General features: G+C 33.0%; 1 protein-coding gene across 1 annotated transcript in view; it reads right to left on the bottom strand.

Annotated features, from left to right (window-relative positions):
* Positions 1 to 22,917, bottom strand: part of LOC145254523 (solute carrier family 23 member 2-like) — a 66,667-nt gene extending 43,750 nt beyond the window's left edge. Inside the window, exons 1-3 of the mRNA XM_080113049.1 lie at positions 22,742 to 22,917; positions 13,361 to 13,461; positions 4,924 to 5,006 (exon numbers count right to left, since the gene is read on the bottom strand). Of these exons, the coding sequence (XP_079969175.1) occupies positions 4,924 to 5,006; positions 13,361 to 13,461; positions 22,742 to 22,917 (360 nt within the window). The remainder of the gene's footprint in view (positions 1 to 4,923; positions 5,007 to 13,360; positions 13,462 to 22,741) is intronic.
* Between the last annotated feature and the right edge of the window lie 620 nt (positions 22,918 to 23,537).

The raw sequence follows: 23,537 nt of genomic DNA on the forward strand, positions 1-23,537 counted from the left end.
TATTGCTATGTTGTTATAGACTCTTGCAAATTCAGTATGTTATTGCGGCACACCTGAGGGGCGGCATTTTGAGAGAGTAAAAATAGAAAGTAGAAAAAATAAATAAAAATAAACAAAAGTTAACAAAAAATATGAAATTTTATACCAAAAGGTTGTAAAAAAACGGAATTTTGGGGGGTATCGGAATCAGAAAAAATGTGTCCCTATTTTCTGAGCGTCAGGGGGGGGCGGCATGGGGGCGGCATTCTGAGATAGTAAAAGGGGAAAATCGAAAAAAATGCTACCAAAAAATCTGAAATTTTATATCGAAAAGGTTGCAAAAAATGGGAACTTTTGTAGTTATTGGAATCGCAAAAAGGTGTCCCTATTTTGCGAGCGGCATATGTCAGGGGGCAGCATTTTGAGAAAGTAAAAATAGAAAGTAGAATAAATAAATAAAAATAAACAAAAGTTAACAAAAAATATGAAATTTTATACCAAAAAGGTTGTAAAAAATCGGAATTTTGGGGGGTATCGGAATCACAAAAAATGTGTCCCTATTTTCTGATCGTCGGGGGTTGCGGCATGGGGGCGGCATTTTGAGATGGTAAAAGGGGAAAATCGAAAAAAATGCTAACAAATTCGTACTTAAAGGGGAACTTTCATATAAATTTTTATCGGATAGGTGCGAAAAGAAAGTTGGATATTTGGGTGTATATACACCGACATCAAAGAGGAAATAACATTAGATGCGAAAGTTTGAATTCATTAATTTTATTACTGTCCAATTCATGAGGCTAAGACTTCGAAAGTATCAAACGTTTGTTTTTGTAGCATACTTTTTATAACTCCTTGTAAACTTTACAATTGCTAGCTGGGGGATCGGACAAAATCACCCCGGGCAACCCCCACCATCTACTTAAACAAAAGGAAAACAGATAAAATCTCAAATGAATAAAAGATATTAAAAATCAGTTTTCATATTTTAATTTTAATTTAATTGAATTTAGGAAAATTAGATACCGTAGAAGTAATTTTCGCAAGGTATAAAAATTAAGCAACTACAGAATAAATGTTAACAATAATAATAGACCAGTTTTCCTAACTAGCAAAAAATGGACGAATTTTCCATGGGCGAATTTTCCTGGTACCCAAATGCCGGGGGGGGGCGGACAATTTTTACTACCGCCCCGGGCGGCAAAAGGTCTAGCTACGCCACTGCTGCTCGTATGTGTGAGTATATATATATATATATATATATATATATATATATATATATATATATATATATATATATGTGCATCTATTTGTGTATGTATATGCATATATTTGTGTGTGTGTATATATATATGTATATGTGTATGTGTGTGTATGTATATATCGATTGATAGATATATATAGATAGTTATATAGATAGTTTGGATCTAACCGCTTCTAGACCAATTTGTGCTTATCCCTGCATGTGCATCAAATTCCCTCCACTCTAAGAATAGCAAATTGAACTCGGGTATATAATAACCTGTAGTTCGACATCCATTCCAAACCAACTAATAGCAGAAACCATTTATCTATAAAACGTCTCCAAACAGTAATATATGCGCTTTTAAATAAATTTAATTAAACCAGATTACACTACTTTAACAAACATAACGATCAAACTTTATTTCAGCACATTCTTATATATACAATAACTCATAATAATAAATAATGAAAATTCAATAACCTCTCCCATCAATATCAAAATTAAACTGTAATCAATGAGTAATTCGCCCCAAATTAAATTAAATTAAATTAGCGTTCTTCATTCCGTTCGTATGCACTAATCCATTTCATTGTTATACCCACCTTTTAACTCACTTAAATAATAATTATACCCACCTCTTTAACTCACTTAAATAATAATTATACCCACCTCTTTAACTCACTTAAATAATAAGTCCCTCAAATAATTCAAAATTCCTGATTCTTACGCATCTCTATTTTTTTTTACATGGGTGTCACCACTTATTAAGGCCCAGAGGCCACTCGAGGATAAGGGTTAATAGGTATACATTAGTCATTGTGATTTTAGCATAGTAAACAGTGGGAATTTTGTAACTTGGATTACTTAGGGGGACGATTCAATTAGAACTTGTTCACATTGGACTTTTTCTTTTTTTCTTTTTTTTCATAGGCATCAACACATTATCAAGGCCAAGAGGCCACTCAAGGATAAGGGTTAAAGAGTGTACAGTAAAAATTGGACAATATAATAATCATTAGTAATGAAACTTTGTTAAATTTGATAATTATATGGAACGGCTCATCAAGAACTTATTTACGTTAGACTTGAAGACAACCATATTGTAGTCAGCCGGAAAGCAGGAAAACGGAAGACAATTCCACAGGCGTGCAGTTCTAATAAAAAATGTTCCCTCACTTCTTTACCCACCTCCTATAGCGCCTAAAAATAAGGTGGCCACCCTCCGTCCCTCCCCCACTCCCATCAAAAAGATCACAGGATGTATATTTCCCATTTGAACCCAGCAAATAAAAGGTCACTGCAATAAAATCTGACTGAAACATAACACCTACCCCATCAAGAAACTCTAATATATACGATCCAAGCTCGCACAGATTTAGGCTTCCCCCCTTTCCTCCTCATCCTCTGGATTCTATCTTCTTATTCTTCCTCTTCCTTTTCTCCTTAAACTAGCTTTCTTTCCATGTTCTCATCAAGTAAAGCGACCCTCTAAAAATCAGAAAATCGGCCCATATTAGAAGCCCATACTTATATATTCATTACTGGGTTCTTTTTCAGAGTTCGCGTGCTTTTTATAAGATTACATTTTTCTAAGTCGTTCACTTCTGATTTCCGTGGGCGTCCAGTATTAAAACCCTATCTGTCTGCTAAGGTGTTGCGTATTGAACTGATTTCCCACGTAACTACATCTCAAAATCTATGTTTTTATTACATCATCATTACACGTAGCCTAAAGATCCTTGCTAGGCTTTTGTCACGTATATTTGCTTAAATTCCATCTGTCGAATTAACATTAAATAAACATTCCTGACAATTATTAAATGTAAATATTTCAACTTAACATAAATTTTCACATCTTTAAATTATTTTTATCTAACAATTGTACATTTAACAATCATAATAATCGATTATTATAATTTTATCATAATAATCGATCATTTTAATAGTTTCTGGTGTTTTCCGGTAGACTAACAATATAACACACTCATATAAAGTCACAAAGTCACATATGGACTCTATAAAGGAAAAAAAATTCTTGCTACCAAGAGTTGCTCATAGGGAAAGAAAGGCGGAGATTAGCAATAACTCGATAGTCTGAATATATAGGCAGTGTGGTATGAGAGGAAAACTACGATGGGAGATTTTGGGTAGAATGTATGGAATATTTCTTAGTTTTAGCTTAAGTTGGTCCTGCCCATTTCTTCTTCTCTGCAACCACTCCCTCACAGACGTAATTTTGCTAGTCTCAGTCGCTTCTTTAAGTACTATTACGATATTTGTTCTTCAGGTATGTATGATTTATTATTCCCTGCTTCTTTTGTTCCGGCTAGTTTGACTCGTTGATCTATTGATCTTCATCAGTTCGCCATGTTGCATACAATTTCCTATAAAGGTAGCTTTGTTTTCTAACAACAGCAGGCTTATGGAACTCTCTTCCTGCTGACGGTTTTCTACTAACCCATATCCTTTTTTTTCTTTTTTAATGACTAATGTTAACAGGCATCTCCTATCTTTACGATAATTATCTTTCATTCTTTTTAGCTCATTACATACAGTTGCTTCATATCTTGTCTGGAGCGATCTTCATAATAAAAAAAAGCATTAATTTAGCTACTTATGTGTCTGCTGCTGCAAATAATGTTGCAGAGTATTCCTCTTTCGGGATAGATTTAAATGGGAAAGAAAATTCAAAATGTTTGAAATATTTAAATGTATATAAAAATTATATGGAGCCAGTAAAATCCGTCTATTATTACCTTTTCTGGATGTGCAATTTCAGGAAATACTTTTTTATGGAAATCACCCCAGACAAGGCAACATAGAAAAAACGCCAAGTAAAAGTGTTTCACCTTTTATCTAGACAGCATTAAGGGCCTGATGATTGGTCAACAAGAATTGTCGTGACAAATCGTGTGGAGGTAATTTAAAATACAAGGGAGATAATATATTCCCACCATATACAAAGAGGGGTAACCTATAAATTCTTTTTATATGTGATTCATATAATGGAGTTAAGCAAAGTTATTGTTCTAACAAACAGCATTCGCTATTAGGACTAACATGTAGATGAGAGCAATAGTTAAAAAAAATGACCGATCTAATGAATGATGACTCATCATCTAAAAAAATTAGTTCGGTGTGTTTGGTTTGGTTTGGTATGGTATGGTTTGGTTTGGTTTAGTTGTTTTATGGCATATCAACCCTTTTTGGGTTATTTAATACCGAATCCAGTTATTTTGAAAATAGTATTCATGTTGCATCCAGTTATTTTGTAGAAGGTTTTTATTATTCCATCTTTTTGTATTTTCAATCGCTAGTTTGTAGTGTTTGGTTTCGTTGTTTTATAGTGGATTTTATCGTTTTTGTTCCCTGCCTTACAGAATATGAATGAGTTTTGCAATGGGAGAGGGGAAAAGAGTAACTATATTAATGTTTGACACATTTTAAGTTAGGAAACCAATCAGGAAGTGGGGAAGATAGAAGCTGAAACAGAAAATCGAAAGACGGAAAAGGAGGAGATTGTTATTTTTGTTTTTGTTTTGCAGAACATAATTAAGTTTTGCAAAAGGAAGTAGAAAAACAAAAAGCATCAATGTTAGGTGCATTTCATCTCAGGAAATCAACATCTTCAGACAGCCTGATCTCGTAACACCAGAAAAACTTTTGGGAGAAAGGAAAAAATGTATTGATAATTATTTTACCAATTGTAATTTTTCGTATTTCAGTTCCAAACTGTTCTCGGCCGTCACCTGGCTGGCATTAAACAATTGAGTCTCATTTGATGCTATAATTTAAAAGAATATAGATTGTTAAAAAAAGCAAAATTTTAAAAAAATATGGATCTTCTCAAAAATTAGCCATTTTAGGGATTCAGATGATATTTCAAAAGTTAAAGTAAAGGTAGAAACACCACTTGAACCCAAAGGAACTGAATTTGCGAAAGAAAATCTCTAAATTAGCCCATCCTCTCCCAAAATAAATCAACAACGTGATGACACCAGCCTCAGCTAATACCACAGAAAATAGTCGTTAAAGGTCAAAGATGATGCAAAGAGCACTAATCTGATCTCCATTACAAGAGTGTGAGAGGACTGGGGGTTGGGGGATGTTTATCGTGATTCAAATCCCAGAGAAGATAAATAGCAAGCAATTAATTGTAAGCAACTGTTGCGATAACAGAAAATAATTTGCAATACTTATCGAGAGAGGAGGAGAGTATTAGAAATCTGGGGAAACTAGTTGTCACTCAGACTCAAGGGAAAACAACAGAAATAAATGACAACATCGAATCATTAAATAATAATAACAACGTAATAAAAGGTATAAACACATAGGCAGTATCATCAGTAAGATATTCTGAACCGTTTATAGGTTGGACCAAAGAAGAACTAAGGCATCTAGATAAAAAAACAGGAAGCTCATGATTATGCAGAATGCACAAACCCCAAAGGATGATACTGTCCGATTCTGTGTGAAAAGGAAAGATGGAGAAAGAGCGTTGGTTTTTATAGAAAATTGTGTAAATGACACAAAAAAGAATGACAAAAAATAAATAATGCAGAACACTAAAAGAATAATGACTGCAATAAATACTGCAAGAAACACTGACAAAACAAACAAGCTAGAAACAGAAGAAACGAGGAAGAAGACGAGAAAAGAAAAATGGAAAGAGAAACAGCTACATGAACGATTCATAAGGATTACAAATGATGAGATTAACAAAAACACTTGATCATGGTTAAAAAAAAAGGAAAACTACATCCCTAATAACAGCTACACAAGACCACATCAAACCAAGGATCGACAAAATACGAGGAAACAGCAAATACAGGCTCTGTGGACAAGAGACGAAATGGTAAACCACACAATAAGCTAATGCACCAAACTAATCCAAAAGAATATAAGAATAGACATGATCAACTGGAAATTATGCAAACAACTGAATCTTGAACACCCAAACAAATGGTACAAGCACAAATCAGCAGCACTACTTGAAAATGAATGTCACAGAATTCTATGGGACATGGATATACAAACGGATAAACCTATTCAAGCAAGAAGACCAGATGTCATAATTGTTAACAAGAAGGAAAAGTCTTGCCAGATTGTAGATTTTGCCATTCCAGCAGTTCACAGAGTGAAGAGTAAAGAAAAGCAAAGTAAATACACGGAACTGGCCAGAGAGCTTAAAGAAATATGGAAGATGAAGAAAGTCTACCACAATAATGCAAACACCACGGATAGTTAGGAGCGCTAGGAACAATTTCGAAAAAAGAATTTGAGAGATTGGAATCAGAGAAATGGCTGAGAAGATATAAAGATAACAATAATGAAACCCTTTAAATGCAGAGACTAACACACACGAGCTACATATAGAAAGCACAAGTCGGACATACAGAAACTGCTGCAGATGTAAAATAGAAAGGAACACACATGGAATCATGAAAACTGAAAACTGTATAATTGTAAGTTTATCCCCTGCACCTCTGCCTTCTTCTACTTTGCGTGTGTACCACCATAAACTGACGTCACACCAAATAATCTAGGAGGGTCAAGGAGGATGAAAAGGCCGGGGAGAGAAACACTAGTCAAACCTCCGCTGGATGAGCGCGAAGAGGACTGGGACCTTGGCGAGGCTTATTACCGCCCAAATTCCAGTGAAGACTAATGACCATTGGCAACGAGAAATCAAAGGTAAGCGGCTGGAACTCTGGGGAGACTTGTTGTCACTCAGACTCCAGAGAACACCACAAGTTGTTCTCAAAGAGAAATCTTTGATGAATGCATGTGTGACTACTCCTAGTGAGTAAATAATAATAATAATAATAATAATAATAATAATAATAATAATAATAATAATAAATGTACCCAAGAAAGGATACCATATGCCATTGGATAGAGACAGAGAAGATACAACATATGTCAATAGTCGTAGCGGCTGAAATCTCAAGGAAAATTCTCGACTGCAGAAAGTTACTCAGATGAGCTACAAACGTTAATCAACTGTATAGAAATTGCAACAGAGGTAGAATAAAAAAGATAAAGAAACACCACATGGAACGCGGAAAACTGAAATCGTAATATTTTTGGTTCTTTCTCGATTGTGAATGTCCTACTTTGTAAGTTAAACCTCCTGTGCCCCTGTCTTCCTCTTAACAATTTTTTTCTTCCCGTGTATGTGTGTGTCACCATAAACTGACACCGCACAAAATAAGCGAGGAGGTTCAAGGAAGATGGAAAGACCGAGGAGAGAAAGCACTAGCCAGACCTGAATGAGTGCAAAGAGAACTGGGACCTTGGATAGGCTTGCTGCCACCCAAATTCCACACACACACACTCGTGTGCGGCACTTCCAGTTTTTAATCATTATAGAGGATGGAAGGGCCGAAAATGGAGATCAGCAACTAAACCTCCTCAAGAGAGGGTGCAGAGATATTGCGAACATTTGTTGTCACTCGAATTCCAAAAGTGGAGAAAACAAGGGTAGATGAGGCGGAAAGTACTGTAAATATGTGAAGATTTGTTATCAATCAGACTCCAGGGAACACCACTTATTATGGCCAGTGAGTAATCACTGAAATCGACTTGTGAGATCGCCCAATGAGTAAATAATAATAATAATAATAATAATAATAATAATAATAATAATAATAATAATAATAATAATAATAATATAGAAGAAATCATTTTTGAAACCAAATTCTGATGTTATAAGATTTTTTCAATAATTTTCAATAAATGAAAACAATATAAATCAAATATCTTGGTCAATTCCGCCTTTCTCCAGTGAGTTATAGACATTGTTTTTGTTATTTATTTGTTTTTCTCCATTGTCGAGCTATAATTGTCGAGCTATAATGACATATGCGGTGATAGCCGACCTCACCTGGTGCCAAATAAAGATGGTTATTAATGTTTACATTTTGGTTAGAGAACCATCGTGTTATAGAATAACGATACTGATGAAAACCGGCAAAAGATATATATTTTTAATTGCAGAGTGTAGGAACCAAATACCATAGTTTAGTAGGGCCGATAAGATTCATTTTTAACTCGTGCAAATGATGATACAAGCATCAAATTTGGCACAATTTTTCTCAATGGAATAGTAATCAAATCTGACCGATTGGCGAATGAAATATCCAAGATGGCGGCCATTTTTCAAGATGGCGATGAAAATGGCTACCCGAAGTTGGATGCTTTCCTTAGAAACTCTTGTAGTTATTCGATTTGCATGATTTAAGTGTGGATTCCTATGTTTTCTAACCTGCGAATGCATATTTACCTGTTTATAACATGGTTGAAGCATTCTAACACACATTATTCTCATTATATACTAGTACTTTGCACTTTACAGCGTAAGGGTGTAGTGATAGAGGTAGCAACTTTTTATTTCAGCAGTCAGCTTGATCCATTAGATAGACTACTGAAACTGGTCTTCACCGTTGACCCAACTCTCATCTATAGCTCCAAGAAGATGCCATTCGAAGTGAGCATATCGGCTATGATGCCTATGCGGAAAGACCAAGCACACTCTTTTTTTATTTAATTATTTGGACTATTATTATCATCTTCTAGTTGTTGTTTTCTACGACGTTTCGGCCAATTATTCGTCTGGCCTTCGTCAAGTTTACCACGACATGATAGGAATGTTGAATTCTCCAACTACATTCATAGCAATTGTTGCCTTCAATAACTGTTGTTTGGGTGGGATCGAAACGGCTATCTCTAGCTACGATTCCAGTTGAGCATGGAGCTAGAGGTAGCAGTTTCGATCCCACCAAACCGTGGTGAGATTACAACAGCTATTGAAGGCAGCAATTGCTGTGGATGTAGTTGGAGGATTCGACATTCCTATCCCGTTGCGGTTACCCTGACGAAGGCCAGAGGAATAATTGGCTGAAACGTTGTGAAAACAAAAACTATAAGATGGGGATAATAGTCCAAATAACTAAAAAAAGTTATACAAATTTACTCATCTCCAAAATAATTCCAAACTATTTCAATAATACAAGCTCACTCTGTTGTGGGAGGTCATGTTGGTGATGTTCTTGATGTATGACCAAACAAAGTAGTTCAGCAGATTCCGGTCAGAGAAGGAGGTGGCGCCAGTGAGAGAAGAATACAAAGTTGAAGCGCTCTTTTTAAGGCCAAGCCTGAGTCGTTTTGGATTTCTGGGCTGGCGCCAAGTCCAGTTGCCACACACACGGTCTGCCAGCGGCCACCTGATTGCAGCAAGGGATCACCACACTTTTTAACACATCCAGGTACACTTTAGTGTTAACTTTCAAGCCGGCTTCGAAGATTAGAGGCGACATAATGTGGCCCTCACTTGAAACAACACCAAAGACCATAACTGTGGCCAGAAGCTTAGTTGAGTCGTACCCTCAAACATTAAACCATCCGGATTTGCATTTTGAGGGTGCTGGCAATGGTACTGTTGCCATGGATTGGTAGCATGAGTTGTGCAACGGTGCATCTCCAATCTTTCTCGGTGAACATTGTGTCACTTTCAGACATGATAGAAGGCTTTTATAGCTCTTGGGTTTTGTACACAACGGACCAATTAGTAGATGGTCTGCAACAAAAAAAACATTTCCATTTTCATCACACAGAAATGAAATCATGTTGTCTTTTCTAGGGCGACAATTTTATCGTTCTACCCTATATATATATATATATATATATATATATATATATATATATATATATATATATATATATATATATATATGAAAGTCTTGGTTTGTTAGTCTTTGAAAAACTAAAAAGCCACTAAACCTATTGCTTCGACATTTTTGTATAATATTTTCCCTGTACACATGCGTGTTTTTATATATCACTTTTTAATTATAACATTATACTTAATTTTTATTTAATAAATTAGGTGGTTTTATTTGTAACGATGTGGCATTTTTTTTTTATTCGGGGGAATATCACAATCACTGCCTGCTGTCACGTGACATAACTAAAAGGAACTTTTCGTTTTGCTTAATAATGTGTTTACAATATGGGTGAATTTTAAATGGGTAACATTTAATCACTTGATTATTGAAAATGTAATCATGCGATTAAAATTTAATTTAAATTAACCACATATGGTCGCTTTTCTGTAAAATATTCATTGAAAATGAATATTAAGAGAAAATCGACCATTGTGGATCATGTGTTTACTTTTCAGGAAATTAAATATCAAATGAAATTCATACTTTAGTCACCTAAATTATTTAGAGTGAAATAGATTTAGGAATTTTTATCCAAACTTAAATATTTTTACTTGAAAAATAAAATCAATATGTTAAGTTAGGTAAAACTTGTGGAGAATGCTCTGTTTTACTGTTGTTGCAAAAATGGAACCGAAATTAAAATTTCGTAACTTTTAAATTCGGTACATTTTTACATTACGTCCAATTCATCGTTCACATTCGACATATCAACTTTTATGGGTTTTCGGGTATGCTGACAAGGTTAGGGATGTCTATTCTGAAAGCCGTTCTTAACATAGGTAGGTTGGGGTGTCTATTCCTAAAACCGTTCTTAACATGAGGAGGTCGGAGGGTTCATTCGTTGTAAGCATAGCTAAAAATCTATAAAAGTCAACATTTCCAATGTGAACCGTGACTTGAACTGATGCAAAAAAAAGAAAAAAAAAATACCAAAAAGATATTCAAAATTGACTTTTTTCGTTTAAAATTAAATTTTTTCATTTTTGTTAATACAATTTTATTTTTATAAATAAAAATAAATAAAGTACGATTGTTGACTCGTTCAATCACATTCGTTTTTAGAGGTACAATTAAAAAAAAACTATCAAAACGGGACGAAATTTAAATTTCCGTTCCATTTTTACAACACATAAACTGTCAACAGCTCTTATTCCCTAAGTTTTACCCTAAGGTATAAACATCTAGATCTACTTACGTTATATTAGAAACCGAGCGACCCCTAAATATCTGGTAGCTGAATGTCACATCAATAATAGTCTGCTTAAAATATTTAAAAAAAAAAAAAAAGAAAGGCGGACGTTAGCAAGATTAGCATCCTTCTAAATTCCACCAATTCACTTTTTAAAAACTTTTTCCTATTAATATCATAAGGCACCCCATAATTCACTACAGAATAAACAAAGACCCTATATGTAACACGATGTAACTTTATTATAAGTTAATATTGTCAATGTAACTTTAAAAGAAGAAGGGCAAAATAAACCAGTATTTTTTTTTTCATCGTACGAAAATAATGAAATTGCGAGACGAAAATCGTGTATACATAATTGATGCTTTAAAATAACGTCCCCATGCAGTAGACATTCCAAACGTAAAAACATACCTGTGTTTAATAAATCTAGCAAAACATCAACTAATGGTCAGATTTTCGTGAAATTTTCGATGCTTATCCATTTTAGAATGACATTACATATAAGATGCAGCTTCCGTAAAATATATAAATGGAAATATTTTTTTAGTGCGTGCCCCACATATTTATTTTTTCGAAATTTGAACAAAATATATTTAAATCTATCAGCATTTCTATTTATTATTAAACATAAGAGTTCAAATAAGTAAAAAATAATAATTTTTTTTTAATTTAAATATACGTATTGAACAAAAATTTATCTTGAGGTTGCAATTAAAAAATTGATATAAATTTTATATTATAATGTTTTTTTTTAAATAGCGTTTTTTTTTTTTAATTAATATATACTATAATCAGTTAGAATTACCATGAAAAAGAAACTTGCTAAAAATTAATTAATTTTAAAAATATTATATAATATCTCTATAATATATATATATATATATATATATATATATATATATATATATATATATATATATATATATATATATATGCTGTAGTTAAAAAATCATAAATATTCATTTTATATGTGTATCATCAATGGAAAATTTCGTAAAACAAAACGCATTTAAAGAATCGTTTTTAGCATCGGAAAAAGGCACATTTCTTTTCTGATTCCGATACACTATTTATTTAATTCCCGATTTCGATTACTCGTCCCAATATTAATAAATACCAAAGCATTCTGGAAGTAGACGCCATCAAATCAAGGTATATATAAGAAATGATTAAAATTTATTAAACTAAAAGTGAAATAAACTTCGTTGCAAATAAATTATCCATAAAAACTTAACAATAAGAAAATAAAAACAGTGGAGTCATAATGATCCTCTTTAACTATATGCAAAAAAGGAAAGGAGAAAGTATTAAAGATTTTGTAGACGATTGTAAACGATTATACTACATAACATTAACATGACCAATACTCGCTTAGAACTTTTAGTTTGTAAATAAGACTAACTGTAATACAGAAGCGGTTTATTGTCACTCAAATCCCAGGGAAAACATTAATCAGACAGAACCTCAATGATAAATGACTGGTGTAAGACGCAAAATGAACTGCAATGAAGATAAAATGGAGAAAATAATGTTAGACATCATGGAAGACTTGCCTCCCACGAAGGCAGGGTTAGACACATGGTCAGTTTTTAAAGTCGGAAACATCCAGCTTCCTACAATGGAACAAACTAGATTGAAACCAGCACCTGTTTATTCAGATGTAGGATCTGTTCTGTTCTGATACTGCATTTTATCTTTCCTATCAACCAATCAATGAGGGGGAAATTTTTTGTAGACTAAGACAATGGTTTCAATCTTTGGAAAGAGTTTGAGTTTCCCCACATAAAAAAAATGGCCATGTGGCTTACTACTGACTAGTGGGAAGGCAAATAAATGGTGATCACTGGAAAATTTTCAGGTGAGATTTTTTACTTAGTAAATAAATATAATTATATCCGTGGGGGGGATCAACTTCCAGAGAAAATCGTTGAAAATTATCGGGGGGGGGCGGGATCACCTTCCAGAGAAAATCGTTGAAAATTATCAAGGAAAACTGACTTGTGCAATAACTCATGGTGAATTGAAGTACTTGAAATCTGTACAGAATCTTATAATACATATTCCAGGGAAACCCGCTTGGTTTTACCAGTGAGTAATCATGAATAACTATACTAGCGAGAACTCCTATTGAGAGAGAAAAGAATAATATAACCATGCTTAAAATCGTTCTGTCGGCATTTTTTAAAGCTAGGCAGGAGTAATAAAAGCAATATTTCTTACCGTCAGGAGTTGAGGCTTTGTCACATTTCCAGTCATCGAGCTTGTTTAGGGCCAAAAGTGGTGGTACAAATGCATAAGCCGGAGCTTGAAATATGGGCAACCTGGAAAAGATATTAAATTCAATTCAGTTTATTTCGGAAAAAAAAAACAATCGTACTCCAAATGCCATATAGTGAAAGAATGGTAGAAATTTTCACAAATAGCCCAGCACCTGCAAAAATCTAGCTTGAATTGTTGCGTTGTTGGTGTGTTTATTAACCCTCTTGGAAGTCTATTCCAACGTCCAGGAATTCTGATTGAGAAAGCGGCTCTCCTTTGGTTAAACTGAAATCAGCGTTGAAATAGTTTCTTGTAGCGTTCGTGTCGACCTTTTTCTGATGCAAGAGTGAATAATAATTAGGGCCAGGACAACACCATATTCTTTTCATTGTTTTGACTCTCGAATATGTATCCGTTGGAATCTTATATGGATTTATATAAAGTGATGTGGTTCTCGGTTGATTAACTGTGTCTAACTAGCCCTTATCATAATGACCATTGAGGAGATAGTTGGCCCAAATGAGATAAACCCGTAATCGTCGGCGCTCAGGGAAGAAAAGTTTAAGCTATTTGAGTCGATTTTCATAGGGCAGATCCGATAGACCTTGTATCATTCGAGTATCCATTCTTTCAATTCTCTCCAGATGCTGTATTAGACAGGGAGCAAAGGTGTAAACACCATACTCTAACAGTAGTTTGACAACGGAGACATAAAGAGGGAGAAATACTTCAAAATTTACAGACAGAACGTAGTATGTTAACAGCCTGAATGCAATGTTCAGATGGCTTGAAGGACGAGACGACCAGAAAGCGAGGATCTTTAGTCTCATTCACATCTTTTATATATTTACATGCATGTGTGCGTTCATATGTTCATATTCATGTTCATGTTCATGTGTGCGTTCATATCATATGTGTATGTGGTTCTTTCATACTTCTATAGTAAATTAGTCTGGGTGCCCGGTGTTTCCTGGGTGTTTGGGGGGGTGAGCAAAAAAAAAGGTGGTAGTAGGCAGGCAAGCTCGAAACCGTACCGCGAAGGAGGAAAAGAACGTGAAAAAAAAAGTTGGCGTGTTTGCTGTTGCGTCCATCGCCAAACTGGAAGTGGCAAATGTTTAAATTAAGGCTAGTCAAACGATAAGAGATGACTTTCGAAAATATCGGTGAATAAAGCGACCCCTCCCGGTATAAAAGTGCCCGGTTGAGGGTGAAGGAATTAACGTTTTTAGTCAATTTTCCGATATTTGTCGTCCGAAGGTCCGCGCTTCAAAACGATACCCTACTGTAAAAATCCGTCGTATCTGTCGAAAGTTTTAGGCAGACATACATACACACATACATACATACATACATACATACATACATACATTAAACACACAGGTGGCATTTATATTATAGAAGATTACTGTAGATTATATCAGTTTAAATGTACATGTTGTATATTGAGCAAGCAGATCATTTGTGTAATTATTGCTCCCTCCATCGAACTGACTACATGGCTCTTAACAAATCTGTCATGGGTGCTTTACATTATCTTTATCTTATTCTGTCCGTGTTTCATCCTTAATGTACCTATTGCTAGACGTTGCCTTTCTTTTGTGTTACCAAGCACCCTCTCACCGCTTCTGATGAGAAGCATTAGGCTTTGTATAAAAAGTTTTCATAACTCCTACTCCTATTGTTGTATATTTCTTGTTTAATTGATAATTAAATCTCCTACTCCTATTATTTATTTTTTTTATTCAATTTTCACCCCAAACAAGGCACAGCGCCACTTTGAAGTAGGGGACTACTATATGGGACATAAGTTGTAGGGGTACTATGAAGGGAGATGAGTAGCAAGATGTCTGTTCACATTACATTTGAACTTCTGCATGTCAGTACAGTTGGTTAAGCAGAATCCCAGAAGGGAGTTCCAAAGCCAAGCAGTTCTAAGGAAGAAACTATTGGAGTAGAAGTATTTCTTACACCTAGGGATCTCTAAAGTGAAGGGGTGGAATTTAGCTACTTATCGGGTTTGTCGGAGGTATTCACGTCGAGGGGGTACAAGTGCTCGTAATTCGTCAGAGTATTTAGCAGAGGGATACAACATTTCGTCATTGGGATAGAGGCTATATATGGTTTATGTGAATTATACATATTTATGTGTGCGTATATATGTGTGTGTGTGCGTTGTTGTATATTAGTATATGATTGTGTGCATATATTTGTGTATTTTTGTATGTATGTGTATACATAAAATTATATATATATGTATATTTGTATGTATGTTGGTTCTCTGTGGGTATATACATATGTATTTTATTATTTTTAATTATGTTACTATCTACCTGTGTGTCGCTACTTTTGAGTATTCTGTTGATTTAATTACTTCTTTTGCCTGAATATATTTATATATTTATATGTAAGTGTACTTGTATCTATGTTTTTAGTAATACTGTCTTGAATGTATTAATTTGTGATTTAATATGACTTTATATTTATATTTAACTAGCTTAAACTTTCAACTTAATAGTATAGAGTTACACCTTTAATTATATGCATGTATGTATATATACATATATATATATATATATGTATATGTGTATATGTATGTGTGTATGTGTGTGTATATGTATCTATATATATATATATATATATATATATATATATATATGTATTGCATTCTTTTTATATACATAAATATTAGTAGATTATTATTTATAATTATTAGTCCTATTTAATTTATTTAATCTCCTCTTATGGCTAAATATGTTATATTAAAAAGATAATAAATATTAATTTTATTCTGTTTTTATTATTATTATTATTATTATTATTATTACTACTACTATTATTATTATTATTACTATTATTTGTATTATTACTATTATTATTATTATTATTATTATTATCATTATTAATTTTAATATTGTTTTATCATTATTATTTTTTCTTTTATTTATATATTCATTTAATAAAAACGCGAAAACTTTAACCTTATATCATTTAGTATAAAGGGCTTAATTAATTGTAGACGTATGTTTGAACTGTGTTGATATTACTCGTGGACGTATGTTAGATGATAAATATGTTAGTTGGATACATTCGCTGTCCTTTTTGACATGTTCATTTCTAACGCTTAGATTGTATTTTCTGTTTGTATTTGTAATAATGTGTCTCATTACTGAATTGTATAATTGTTTATAAATTGGTTAACACGCAGATTTTTTTTTCTTTTTCTATATACTGGCAACTTTTTTAAGATTCCCTTCCTATTAATTCTTACTTTCTCTCTTTCTCTCTTTAACTATATCTCATCATTCTTTCTTTTCCCTTCTAGTCCTTATTCTCTTTATAATAACCATTTATATCTTTTTTCTTTTTCTTCTCCATATTATATATATATTTTTTTTCTCTCTATTTTCTTTCTCTATTTATTTTCTTTCTCTATTTTTTTCTCTTCTTAATCAGTCTCTCTCCATTATAATCTTTTAACTTTATTTAATTTTAAATTGCCCCCTCCCTATTTACATCTTATAATTAAAGTTCTGTGTTTTAAGTTTTTAAACTTCAACTTTTAAAGAGTTCCTACCTAAAATAAAAATCCATTATTCATTGAACTTTTGAATAGTCAAGTCGCTGCCTGATGATATCTGTTGTTTGATTGAAACATGTGGCTATTTGCAGCAGCAGGATGTGGCCATGTTTATATAACAATAACCAAGTATTATCAGCTCTTTTTATTGAGCCCTATCTAACAACCTCGTTGAATTCATTAGTCCATTACTTTTGAATAAAAAAAACCCGAGTATATATATATATATATATATATATATATATATATATATATATATATATATATATATATATATACGAAAATATATTTATTCAATTATATTTCATCTTTTATTTATACCAATCTTTAAAATTATGAAGCTCGATGTAACTAACTACCGAACATCTATATATCTATATATCTATAAAAGTGGAAATGTGTGTGAGTGTGTGGGTGTGTACATTTTACTACCAAATAACTCTGTCAATTCTCGGTCTAAACATTCTAGATTTACAATTAGGAGTATTGACATTTAGAAAAATCTTTTAAATATGTTTTCGGCCAAAAATTTGGGTGTGAAGAGATCAAAGATCAATGATTTGACTTTTGAAAACTCTACTAAACTCCTCTGTCAATTTTTGGTCTAAACACTTGAAATTTTAAATGTAAATAACTTGGACATGGATCAAACTTTTTAATTTGATTCAAGCCCAAAAAATAAAGGTTAAAAGGCCAAAATCGAGGTTAAAGTTTTTAAAAAATTTACCTCTGCGGTCTCTACCAAATTACTCAGCCAATTTCTGGTGTAAACATTTGAAATTATATATATATATATATATATATATATATATATATATATAAATGAAAATTTGGAGTAAAATTCTGAAAATTAAAAATTTACGAGAAATTTATTTTAAGAAGGAATAATTTTTTTTTTCCTTAAACAATGAATTTTCAACAAACGGACACTCTCATTAGAGGAAATGTGTTTAGCAAAATAGAATTATAAGGAGTAAATTTCGCTATTTAACGCATATATATTAAAAAACTAAAAAGCTTTAATGAATGCTTAAAAGGGCAAAGATTAAAAAAAGGATAATCTATGTCGTAAATGCAGAAAAAATATAGGCACAATCACAAAATTCATTGCAACGAAGAAATATATATTCACAATGTGAGAAAATATATCATTATTTCCACAGCTAGACAACGTCGAAGCTCATAAAAGCCATGACAGTCAACAAACCAGAAGTCTAAAACTCGAGGTTCGACCTCACTTTGGGATCATAAGTTGGACACATCCGAACTCGGGATTCGAAACCCGAACCCCTTACATGCGAGGCGAGCACTCTACCAACTGAGCAAACACGCTACACCATCGGAAAGCCTATCAATTGACACAAATTAAGCAAACCGCGGCGAAATCCGACAAGGAATTGAACCTTCTTCATACCGAACAAGGGATGTGGTCATTGAAACCAGCTATAAACCAAGCCGACGTCTCACAAGTAAGAATTTTATAGTTCTAAGGACGATGCCATCATGATATTCTAACCTAACGAGCACTCAACAATAGAATCATCAGAATGTGAGAGAATATATAATTATTTCCACAGCCAGAAAACCGGAAGTCATGGCTTTTGTGAGCTGCAACATTGTCTGGCTGTGGAAATAATTATATATTCTCTCACATTCTGAAGATTCTATTGTTGATTGTTCGCTAGGTTAGTGTGTCGTCATGGCATCATTCTTAAGACTAGAAAATTCTTACTTGTGAGACGTCGGCTTCGGTTATAGCTGGCTGCAATGACTACATCACTTGTTCAGTATGAGGTAGGTTCAATTCATTATCGGATTTTGCCGCGGTAAGCTTGATCTGTGTCAGTTGATACGCTTTCTTGTGGCTGTGGCGTGTTTGCTCAGCTGGTAGTGCTCGTCTCGCATGTAAGAGGCTCTTGTTTCGAATCCCTTGTTTGGCTGTGGAAATTATATATATATATATATATATATATATATATATATATATATATATATATATATATATGTGTGTGTGTGTGTGTGTGTGTGTGTGTGTGTGTGTGTGTGTTGGTGTATATATATATATATATATATATATATATATATATATATATATATATATATATAATATATAAATCTGGGTGTGTGTCTGGTCACGAATAGGCTCGTTTATGGTTGACTATTACAGAAAAATGATCACATATAATGAAAGAAGATGTATTGAGACACAGGAATGGGTATGTTTGATCTGGCACAATGATGATTCATTAAAATTGTGAGGTCTGCGTACGCGCCTGGTCCACAAAGTATGGAAATAAAAATGAAAAAAACGTTTACAAGTGTTTTTTGATATAGATGTACATAATAATACTTTGATAAGTATGTTTTAACGTAAATAAGGATGGTATAATAAAATTGTGGGGTCTGCGTTCACGCCTAGCCTCCATAGAATGGAAATAGGCACAAACTTTAATAAAGACTTTTCATATCTATCTGCGTAAGTATACTTTAATAATTATGTTTCTGTTTGAAGAAATATGGTATAATAAAACTATTGGGTGTTCGTTCGCGCCTGACCTCCATAGAATGGAAATATGTCACTAAGTTTTACAAGGTTTATTAATATAGATCCAAAAATATTGTGATAAGTGTTTCAGTGTGAACAGGTATGGTATAATACATTATGGGGCTTATCTATTTTATTTTTCTTTCATCATATTTTGCTTTGGTTTTGATACCCCCAAATTCGAAGCTATCTCTTTACAACCCTTCCTTTCATGAACTATTATACTTTCATAAATCAGAGTCCATTTTCTGTAGGCTGTTTTTGAACCCAGTCAACGACAGATACTTTTGCTAGTATATATATATATATATATATATATATATATATATATATATATATATATATATATATATATATGCGTGTGTGTGTGTGTGTGTGTTAATATTAGTGATGGGAGGATTCCAACAGTTTTCCCGATTCCGATACAAATACTGATTCTCTACTTATTTATTATTGTATTCTGACTATCAGCAGTTAATTTTTTTTTAAACATATCAAATAAAAAAGATAATTAAAGGAATCGTTTTTGGCATCGGAAAATAGGCACAGATTTTTCTAATACCAATATCCCAAAAAGTTCCGTTTTCTTTTTTTCAATTCCTGATTCTAATTTCGATTAATCGTCCCAATATATATATATATATATATATATTTAAAAGTGAAATTGTCTGTGTGTGTATGTGTGTGTGTGTGTGTACATTTCCCTACCAAACTACTCAGTTTTCAGTCTACAGACTCAAGATATGACATAAGGGGTATTGAGACTTGGGAAAAAAATTTTCGGTCGGAAATTTTGCTGTCAAGGGGTAAAAGCTCAACGACTTAACCTTTACAAAACTCTACCAAACTCCTCTGCCAATTTTAAGTTCAGCACTTGAAATTTTAGATGTACATATCGTGGACATGGACCAAACTTTTTAATTTGATTTGAGCCCAAAACAATAAATGTTAAGGGGTCAAAATTGAGGTCAAATGTAAAAATAAAAATTATATTTGCGGTCTCTACCAAATTACTCAGCCAATTTTTGGTCTATACATTTGAAATTTTACAAAGTGTATTCAGACATAGGGCAAGGTTTTTAATTGGTTTGGGCCGAGAATTTGGCTGCCAAGGGATCAAACTTCAAAATGATTTACATTTGTGGTCTCTATCAAACTATTCAACCAATTTTTGGTCTAAACATTTGAAATTTTACATAAAGAGTATTAAGATATGCAGCAGGCTTTTCAATATTTTGGGGGGCGAAAATTTGGCTACCAAGAGATCAAAGTTGAAAGAGTTTACCTTTGCAGACTCTACCAAACTCCTCCACCAATTTTAAGCTTAAACACTTGAAATTTTAGATATAGGTTACCTGAACACGTGTCAAACATTTTAATATATATATATATATATATATATATATATATATATATATATATATATATATATATATATATATATACACATAAAATTATGAACATATGTATAGTATATAGGGCCTGAGCAAAGCCGGGGTGAACTGCTTGTATATCTATGGAAGTGAAATTGTCTGTCTGTCTGTCTCTGTGTGTGTCTATGTGTGTACATTTCCCTATCAAACTACTCTGTCAATTTTCAGTCCACAGACTCGAGATTTAACATAAGGAATATTGAAATTTGGGAAAATCTTTTTACTTGGTTTTCGGATAGAAATTTGCCTGTCAAGGGGTAAAATCTGGACGATTTAACCTTTGAAAACTCTACTAAACTCCTGCGCCAATTTTGGGTCTGAGCAGTTGAAATTTTAGATGTAAGTGTCTTGGTCATGGATCAAACTTTTAATTTGATTTGAGCCCAAAACAATAAATATTAAGGGGTCAAAATTGGGGTCAACGTTAAAAAAAAATTGACCTCTGCAGTCTCTACCAAATTATTCAGCCAATTTTTATACTAAACATTTAAAATTTTGCATAAAGTGTATTCAGGCATAAGGCAAGCTTTTTTTTTATTGGTTTTTGACCGAAAATTTGGCAGCCAAGGGGTCAAAATTCAAAAGATTTAACCTATGCGTTCTCTAACGAACTATTCAGCCAATTTTGGGTCTAAACATTTGAAATTATACATTAAGGGTATTCAAACATGCAGCAAGCTTTTTAATTCGTTACCAATAGATCAAAATTCGAAGAGTTAACATTTGCAGACTCTATCAAACTCCTCTGTCAAATTTGGGTCTAAACACTTATAATTTTAGATGTAGGTTACCTGGAAATGAGTCAAACTTTTTAATGTACATATACTTATGTAGTTAAAGTTATGAACAAAGCCAGGCTGAACTGCTAGTATATATATATATATATATATATATATATATATATATATATATATATATATATATATATAGCTTATTAATTTTTTAAACTCAAAAAGTTAATGAGCTGCGAAAACGGAAGCAATACTTTTACACCGAGTATCTTTTCTACTCCAGAACTTATTTATCTACATAGTCACAAACATTTTCAATGCATGTTTGCCTGTAATTCAATAACGCATCTCTGCTTCTAGCGCAAGTAAAATATCAATTAATTCTTTGCTATTGGGAAATTATCATAAATGGAAATAAATTTAAGAAAAATGTACCCTTCGTTCAGGGTTTATAGCTAACAGGAGAAAACGTGCCGATTAGAAACAGCTTGTAGGCAGTTATCCACAGAGGAAATGACAGGTGCTGTTGTCCTAGGCACTTAAATTTGAGACGAGTTCATCTAATCATATTCTGTAACATAGCGCAGAAGCACGTATGCAAATGCCTGCAAAATGACGTAGGAAAAATATAAACTTTAGAAAGGAGATTACCTCATAGACCGGAAGCATGTTCGAGATCACGTTAGAGGCGTGGATAGTGCTCGAGATCAAGTGGGTGACGTTACGACCGTTACGATAAGGAAATAAATGTTGTTGTATAACAAAAAAAAGCGAGTTTAAGTTCTTTTCATTCTTTTTTGTCTGCTTTACGACTGAGGCTACAATGTGTTCGTTTCCGGACAATGTTACAATTACAACAATTTCCCTTTTTTCATATTATTTATGTGTATTGGGACTTATACTTGAGTTTTGGAGGCGTACACTACAAGCGTTTTCTGTGAGTATCACTATCAGCGTTTCATGAGACGTCTTTACGCCATTGCTAGTTGGGAGGGTGATAGTAAAAGAACTGATTAATCGTGTTAATTCTTAGAAGACGTTAAAATATCAACTCACCTGACTCCAAAGTTACTCTGCAAGACGGTTCCAAGTCCGCTCAGTAGCAATATTGTTGAAAAGATCCTTACCCGTATTGGATCATTGGGTTCCATACACAGAACATCAGACAAAATAGCCGAAACGCCCATAACAGAAGTGAGAGCTGGCAAAATATTCTGTAATTGAAGAGCCATGCATATAAAGAATTTTTTTTTTTCAAAATTACAGTGAACCTAAATAGGATTGCCTCTTAAAAATCCATATTTGATTCCAACAAGCCAATCCGTCAAGTAAATTTTCAGTATATGATATTGAAAAATATCCAATTGACTTTACTAATTACTAGGACTATGACAAGAGAATATTCTTTTCATTATTTTGACTCTCGAGTATATATCAGTTAATATCTTATGTTTTTAGATAAAGTGATGTGGTTGTGTCTAACTTTGTCGGATATATACTCGAAAGCATGTACTACTAATAATACTTTTAGGGGCAAACGCAGCGTGAAATTCACTGTTTTTTATAACATGTATTTTTAAAATAGCGCCTCCATATTTATTCAGTTCCTTTGATGTAGATGCATTATGACTATGTTTTAAGAATTTCATGCAAACAAACACGCAAACACACACACACTGGCCTGATAAAAAAAATCTTCAGAATTACTTAGAAGCATTCCCTGGAAGACAAAGCTATAACGAAATACAGATAGCAGCGTCTATTCTTAAAAGAGCCCTCTTATATAAATTTAAATCATAACGGAATCAAATGTTAGCTCCAGGAGGAGTTAGCTCCCTTGATCTCTTAAAAT

This window comes from Euprymna scolopes, chromosome 30 (assembly GCF_053919585.1).
Source record: "Euprymna scolopes isolate OS-2025 chromosome 30, ASM5391958v1, whole genome shotgun sequence".
NCBI lineage: Eukaryota > Metazoa > Mollusca > Cephalopoda > Sepiida > Sepiolidae > Euprymna > Euprymna scolopes.